At 45.4% G+C, this 8,121-nt stretch overlaps 1 protein-coding gene across 1 annotated transcript in view; it reads right to left on the bottom strand.

Moving 5' to 3' along the window:
* The window catches only part of slc41a1 (solute carrier family 41 member 1), a 20,132-nt gene extending 12,303 nt beyond the window's left edge, over positions 1-7,829 (bottom strand). Inside the window, exons 1-3 of the mRNA XM_062546345.1 lie at positions 7,618-7,829; positions 5,524-6,627; positions 627-734 (exon numbers count right to left, since the gene is read on the bottom strand). Coding sequence (XP_062402329.1) covers positions 627-734; positions 5,524-5,982 — 567 coding nt within the window. The 5' untranslated portion in view covers positions 5,983-6,627; positions 7,618-7,829. The remainder of the gene's footprint in view (positions 1-626; positions 735-5,523; positions 6,628-7,617) is intronic.
* Between the last annotated feature and the right edge of the window lie 292 nt (positions 7,830-8,121).

Raw genomic sequence — 8,121 nt, forward strand, 5'->3', positions numbered from 1 at the left:
TAATAAGCAACAATTTGAAAAAAAATGTAGCCCCCAAGTCAGGGTTGATTTACAAGGGATGGCAGACAGGAGGTTCTGGCTGTGGAAAATATGTAGTAAGAAGCCGATCTCATTGTTTACTATTTCCGGGTATTTTAAGCCACCATAATTTGATTTTAAATCAATTGATTTCTACATACGTAAGTGCAACACTGAAGTAATGTTAGGCAATTGAACAGTGTGCCGTGACCTGAAGCTCATGACAATACCCACTTAGCAATTGAGAAGAATTTAGGAGATGCAGTTTGGTAATTTATTAAAGCAACTAATTCAGTTTAGAGCAATGGTTATCAGGTAATAAGTCACATAGAAGATAAGATGAGTGAACTATCATGTCAAATCATTTCAAAATGCTTGTTTGTGGAATGCTTAGGGTGCTATTTGTAGTGGGGGAGGGTAAGAAAACTCTTGACTCTCTCTATGGTTAGCTGGCATATTTACATCACATGTGCTTATTCAGGAGAGAGCTGTATGCAAAGCAACTTACTGCCGCAGGGACAGGCGTATGTTTGCTTTCTTTTTACTGTTTGTTTGTCCCTGGTGTGGTTTCGATGAAGGAGCACTGGTCACCCAACATGTTTACTCACCGCAGTGGACAGCCTGGAGGCAAGGGTCATCTCAAGGTTGCCTTTCAGCCCGAGGAGTGCCGGCACTAGGATGAAGACCTCGCTCACCTCAGTGAATACCGTCCAGTGCTGGGGGTCGGGGTGTGGGGTTGGAGGGGGAGAGAGAGAGAGAGAGATAGAGAGAGAGAGAGAGAGAGAGAGAGAGAGAGAGAGAGAGAGAGAGAGAGATAGAGAGAGAAAGGGAGAGACCAGGGACAACGGTTAGCATACTCATCAACACTTCACTTCACTTCACACTGGGTTATCTGGAGTTACGAGAATAGGCTCTGGGAATCAGAGTTGTCTTTGTTCGCCCCTGATAGATGGAGGCACCACTAAGGATGCAGCAGGGCTCTGACCTTCTGCAGTTTCTACCTCTACCATATCGACTCGGGCGCTGTAACCCGAGCCGACCTCAGCTGGGGGCCGAGGTTCTTAAAAGCCTCCGCTGAGCGGAGAGCCTTGAACGTCCTGTGCCTGACCACATCAATGACCTCTCTCTCTCTCTCTCTCTCTCTCTCTCTCTCTTTCTCTCTCTCTCTCTCTCTCTCTCCATCCACAAGAGTGAGTCACATTAGGCCAGGTCCAGCCGGCCAGGCTGGTGGAATAATATCGGAAATCATTTCTTAATGACCCGCTTAATGAAGACCTTAATGACGAAAGAAATGAACTAGAGCAAAGCCAGACGTAAGGCGCTTTAGCCGGGAGTTGAGGGACTAACAACACCTTTGTTGCTTTGGCTACAAAAAAACCCCAGACTCATTACACTGTGTCTGGCAGTGCTACAAAATAGTCAGTCATAGCAACTGGTCAAGCATTCATTTTGAGCCTACTGTCAAAACATAAAAGCTTATGACTGCACAGTGATAGCTAGAGTAATGATTGTATATTTTCCAATTAGAGTCATGGAGGCAAAGAGAGGAAGAGGAATGGGGGAAGTAGAAAGAAAGAGAGAGAGAGAGAGAGAGAGAGAGAGAGAGAGAGAGAGAGAGAGAGAGAGAAAGGGGAGAAACTGATATAGAGTAAAAAGTGCTTATCTTTAAAGCTGGTGCCAATGCCGCACCGCAGTTCCAGTGCTGACACCAGCCTGTTCAAATCAATGCTGGCCATTTTAAGATATATATTTAATGGGGAGTAGAGGATAGCCTCACCTCAGAGATAAATACACCAAAAAAAACCTCTCCCTAAAACAGCCAGTGCTAGCAAAAGATGTGAGTGAGGGGGTCTGGATAGGGTTGACTCCGGTGGTAGCGTGTTTCAACAGCATTCTTTAGCCTTTCATGTTTCAAAAACTTTTTTTTTTTCCCGGACAGTGGCTACCAACCAAAATGCACTGGGCAGTCGTCCAGCTTGGCACTTGTCCACCAAGTCTTTAGTTTCCAGGGTCTAAAGCAACCCCCCCCCCCCCCCACCACCCCCCTGTCACAATCCAAGTCTAAAGCAACTCCTGCACATTGAACACCCACACCCCACCCCACCCTGCCACCACAACACTCACACACACATACACACACACCCCTTCCGTGCAGATATATGATGTCGTTTCCATGGAGCTGTGCCTTCATTTAGCCAATGCCTCCATCTCCTCGGTTCCACGAACCCACCTCTTTGCAGACACGGGTCTGGCATGCAGATGGAGGGTCTCTGGTTGCACACAGTTGTGTAATGCCTACTGGTACACTCTGCACCCCCCCCCCCCCCCCCCCACACACACACACACATACACCCCCCATGGCCCTGTGACATATCTTATATGGTCACAACCAAATGGGGGGAGGACACCCCTTCTTCCCAACCACTCCCCTTTACTGTAGTAGACTTCCACTGTCAGGCATGACACCCTGCTGATCTCTGTGAACTCACGGCATCCTAAGACCACAAGGCATGTCGGAAAGACAAAAACAACAACATTACAATCTTTCTGTGATTTACTTAAATTTATCAAGTATTTTTGCTTCAATACATTTGTTATCCATCTTGACTACGCACAGATGCATGTGATGTGGATGTTTATAGCTCACTGTTTAATTACCACATTCAGGAACTACGACTTTGCCTAATAGAAATAACACTTAACTGGCAGTCTCCAATTGTATCAATGTGCATGGGGGGATCCAAGGCTAGACAGACAGTTGGGAGCTGGTTTCTCAGCAGTGACCCACGCATGTTTCCTGTAAAAGGGAGCCTGGATGTGGTGAACCCAAGATGGCTTCCTGTGGGGTGTGTGTGTGTGTGTGTGTGTGTGTGGGAGTGGGGAGCGAGTCTGGTGGCAAGCCTTTGTTTTCCTGCCAGAATAAGAAATACTTTTCCCCCCAACACCTGACATGCAAACAGGCCTGACCTCCTTCTCTCCATGATTTCGCTTCTACATACATTTTACTTGCTGACAGAACTACAGATGCCTCAAGATATGAGTGCAGACAGCCAGCATGACAACAGCTGCTGAGTTTCAGAGATCATGATGCAGATGCACCAGGCACAACATGTGAGGAGACAGGGTGGAACCTTTTGAGCTTTTCAAGCAAGCGAATCCCTGCGTCACCTGCATAACTGGTATTAGGTTTTATGAATGTGAATGTGTCTCACGTCAACTGCACTCACTCACTCACTCACACACACTCTCTCTCAAACACACACAAACAAAACACGCCCTTTCTTTAAATCAGAGACAATAGCAGCAATCATCTTTCCTAATACAGGCTATACTTTTAAGCAATACTTTTATACAACACTTTATGCACTTAAGAACACAATAGTGAATGCTAAGACATTTCCAATGAACTTTGACATGGCTTTATTACTGAAATCACTCTGAGCCACTGAATAGAACAAGAGACTCCGAGAGATAAATACACAGCAAGATACTGTAATTTCTCAACTATTAGCTGTGGCTTATACATTGATTTAGCTAAATTTCTTCAGCTATGAAGTTAATACACGGGGGCAGTTCATATGGTATCAATATGGTTTTGTTTCTTTTAACTTGCATAAAACACTGTCTTGCGGCTTCTGCACAATGCGGCTAATACTTGTACTGTAGTTACTGTAGTACGAGAGAGAGAGAGAGAGAAAGACATTTACAAACAGTGACATGGAAAAGAAAGGGCCAGAAAGCTGGACAACCATTGGTGACCCTGACAGAAACGGTCTAATAGCCAGTGTCATTAACATTCTTAAGGCCTGTCAGTGCCAACGCACACTTCCACTAGAACTGATGGAGCTTTCCAGAGGGACGTATTGGAAGGATGAGGGAGATTACTGTGGAAGGGGCGTGAAATAGTTCATAGAGCTGTCTAATCTAAAGCAGCTTACTCCATGATCTTCACTAATGTAGAAGGGGTTCTGATGATGAATGTTGCAAACAAAGAAAGAAGTTGCACACTTCCAACACCATAGTGCTCTCTCTGGTCTCATGAAACCACAAATTGGTAACTGTGAAGATCAGGCCAGACTTGCCAGTTTGCCACCCTGAAATGTCACTGTTTCCCAGCAACAAGACACCTCGGACTTTATCTTCATCGAAGACTGACCTTAACAAAATATATGACCTGTCGCCCAGGCTGTGGTCGTTATTTTTAAACGGGGAGACTACACAAACACACACATACTGTACAGAGACGACGGCATAGTCAACAGGAAAGAGGCGAGCCTGACAGTAATTACAACTTTCTAAAATACCTCTCTCCACAGCCCTCGCAGCTCTAAGACTGTTTGTCACCGAGCAAGACAACCAGACCAGACCAGACCAGACTGCAGGGTCCAGGCCAGTTCACTTTCGCAAGGAGGTAGATTGTCCTGTCTGTGTGTGTGTGTGCATGTGTGTGTGTGTGTGTGTGTGTGTGTGTGTGTGTGTGTGTGTGTGTGTGTGTGTGTATGTGTCTGTGTGTGTGTGTGTGTGTGTGTGTGTGTGTGTGTGTGTGTGTGTGTGTGTATGTGTGTGTGTGTGTGTGTGTGTCTGTGTGTGTGTGTGTGTGTGTGTGTGTGTGTGTGTGTGTGTGTGTGTGTGGATGCATGGCACCATTCCCAGAAGCTCCCTACAAAACAGGCAATGCTCAGACTTAAGTTTCTGAAGCAACAGCCCTTCACCATGCCTTCATTTGATTCCGTTCCTGGACAGTGATAGTGTGTTTCAGTTCACTAGGTGAGCTTTATCATTACTGGGCTGTGGAAAGGGTTCATTGGGGCTAAAGACAGGTTCCAGTGAATAATATCAAAATGCGCAAATATGAGGATGGGAACAATACAATTCTCCTGAGGAAAAAAAAAAGTTTTTTTCTTCAATAGTTAGTCAGAACCCATTCCAATGTATGCCTGCATTGTCTGTTCCTGTAACTCAAGTAAAGTCAAGTAAAAGTCAAATTGTGAGACTGGAGTTAGGACTGATCCCTAACACTGTCAATAACCTAAATTGCAAGGCTGCAGGACCATCCACTAGCCTATGCTGTAGATGTGTAAAAGGACACAAATGGTCAAGCTATAGTGTGCATTAATTTAAAGCCTGGCCTGGCCCGGCCTGCATCATGTGCTGAAGGTCTGTTTAGGTTGAAGCGTTATGTAAACACTTTGACAGGCATCCAGTGACAGACCATATTCAGAGTAGCACCAACGCAGGTCACGTGATGATGCACATGCACCGATGCACATGCCAAACAGGAAATCTGTCCATCCATAGCCTACTATCAGAATATGGCAACAATCAAGAAAAGGCTGCCTTTTTAAGTTATAGCAAACATAATTGAACATAGTGTGAGAATTGAGTGGACAGCTGTTGGTAGATTGTGGCACATCTGCATGTTATCAGACATCTATCTCTTTAGACACTGCTCAAGGAGTAATGTCATCCCATCTTTAGCACGGAAATACTTATTTTAACACTAACCTGCACGATGTCCAACACCATGCCCGCCGCCACTGTTCCAAACCCGGCCAGCAGGAATGGGAAGACGACCTGAAGTCCAATGGAGAAGGACGTCTCTTTAAGCGGAGGTGGTGGCACAGGGCTTTGGTCCGTACTGGTGTCGTCACTCTCGTTGCTTTGGCTGGCGTTCTCCAGGAGCGCGTCTTCCTCTCGCTGCCCCTTGGCGTTAGCCCGACAGTCAATGACCACCAACTCGGACCGGACGCTCTCTTGGTCGCCCCGGTCCGTGAAAGAGGTCACTTCAGTGAGCTCATACTCCCCTGCCTCCTGCTGCAGATCCTGGGTGTTCTCCGACAGGATGACCGGGTGCACCGACCCGTTCGAGTGGTGATATGCCGGTGCCACCGCTTCCTTCTTCATCTCTATCGCGCCGGTGGACATTTCGGACAGTTTGTCTTGTTCTTTCGACCAAAGTACCATGCGGAATGTTGGTGATATTCTAATGGATAAAGAATTCGGTCCGAGAGCGGATAACTCTTTACGGGCTGGGGTTTGATTTGTCACAAGTTTACTTATCCCATCAAAGACGGTGTAAACTGACGGCCCAGTGAGATCCGGAGAGGCGTAGCGCTCTTAGAGGTCGGATAAGAAAGGCAGGTGCATCCCCGTGCTCCAGGCTCGTGAGAGATCTTGCCTGTACTTAGGTAGCATACAAATGATAGACCCCATTCAACACGCTTGTAGCTAGTTCAACTAGGTAAAACAACACTTCATTGCGTTCATATACCAAAACTAAAAACGTATAATTGTCCGTAGCGAACCAGAAGCAAACTAGATTCCTGCTGACTTCGACGGCATCTGGTTGTTAAACCGTCAGGATCTTCTAAAGTCTGAAACACACACTGAATTTACGTTCGTGTCAGTTCACCTAATGTCCCGTCCCGTTGCGTCTTATCACGAGAAGATTTCACTTGTTCTTTCAAACCAACCCTCGACAGTTGTCCCGAGTTGGAAGCTTCTCACTTTACACCACGTGGTCAATAAGTTTTTGGAGGTGTATTTAAAGGTCCGGAGAGTCCAGGATAGAGTTACAGCGTGTGATAAGGTCGAGCTGTTCCACGTCACCTGCAAAGAGCAATTAGAAAATGAATTCAAATGAAAATATTTCCAAGCACCATATGGTAATGTAGCTTAATAGACTATATTGGCAAAGTCTTTCCAAAGAGAGATTCACATTAAATCTCGCGCCGGTAGGCCTGTGGAAAGACTGCAGTCAACAACACTTGCTGCTGATTTTGTTATGTTAAGTTACACAAAACAATTCCGGTTTATTTAGTGTGTGTTGAACACAGCGTTTAGGTCATGTTGAGTGTGTGTAAAAAGTTGACTGAACTCGCCCACGGCTTTTCTGACTGATTGTTGACTGTGTTGTGCGCTCTACCCAGACTGATCTATAAATTGCACATTATACCTTACGAGCTTCCTATGACTATAAATATATACCACCCCTCCCAGAAATGGGAAACATCCGCAGAGATTTCTACATAATTGTAAGGACATCCGCAAAGGATACGCTTCAGCGTCAATTTGCTCATTACCTCCACAGTGTAACAATTCCCCTACTTGGTAGTCAGATCATATACTGAGCAGTGAGCGACGTAAATTTGCTCTACAGATGGTTACTTCAGTAAAACCCTTAACAACTGTTAGTTTCTTTAAACTAATGTATGTAATTACTGCGTACGTAATTCTGTTAAGACTGATGCAATAACCACATTAATGTCACATTCAGTAGTCTAACACTATAGTCATTTACAAGCACTGGTTTCCGATAAAATGTCAAATGAACTAGTAGGCTACAATCAGAAGCACCTAATAACGAGTGCGTTTTGTTTACTAGCATAACACTAAACACTTTTAAGTATGTCACATTATGGATTTCGCTACCTACTTATCTCCATTTTCAAACAAGCTGACATGCAGCTTTGAAATTACGCTCAAGGAAGAGCACAAGCAATACCAGCGGAGAGACCAATTTGCAGTACGAAATGCAAAAAAAGACAATGCTTGATGATGTTTGCTGTAGCAGGTATGGTTAAGCTATGAAGTCAGTACCTTAGGAAATTGCTGAAATTCGAGGAGATGCCGCACGGCTACGGTAGAATCCTTCTATGCGGACCAATTATACCTTCCCAAATTATGGCCGCTTGTTTTCTGGGCTTGAATTACCGTTTTCCAACCCTTAAGTAGGGCTATGGCCTGGACATGGATTAATAAGTAACCCCCGGTTAAGGCTCACACTCCGGTCCGTTACATTGTTCCATTTGACATTCCGTGAGTCTTGCGCATCTATATTACTCGCGCGAGCAGGAAGTGACAAGGCGGGAGCATAGCTGACGCGCGCGCTGCAGTACACTAAAAGCAATAGCTTAGCACCACCGATTGGCTCAGCTACTCACTCACACGATTTACCTGGCTAGGTGACTTTGGAGTTTAATGATGTTTGCAGTGCTGCACTTTGGTGCAAAATAGCAGTCCCGGAGATGTGCGTCAATAAGGTTACCCATATTTCAAATGCCATCGGCAGGTAATCACCATTTTTGCTATAATGGGTGACGA

The sequence above is a fragment of the Sardina pilchardus genome, chromosome 9 (assembly GCF_963854185.1).
Source record: "Sardina pilchardus chromosome 9, fSarPil1.1, whole genome shotgun sequence".
NCBI classification, from domain to species: domain Eukaryota; kingdom Metazoa; phylum Chordata; class Actinopteri; order Clupeiformes; family Clupeidae; genus Sardina; species Sardina pilchardus.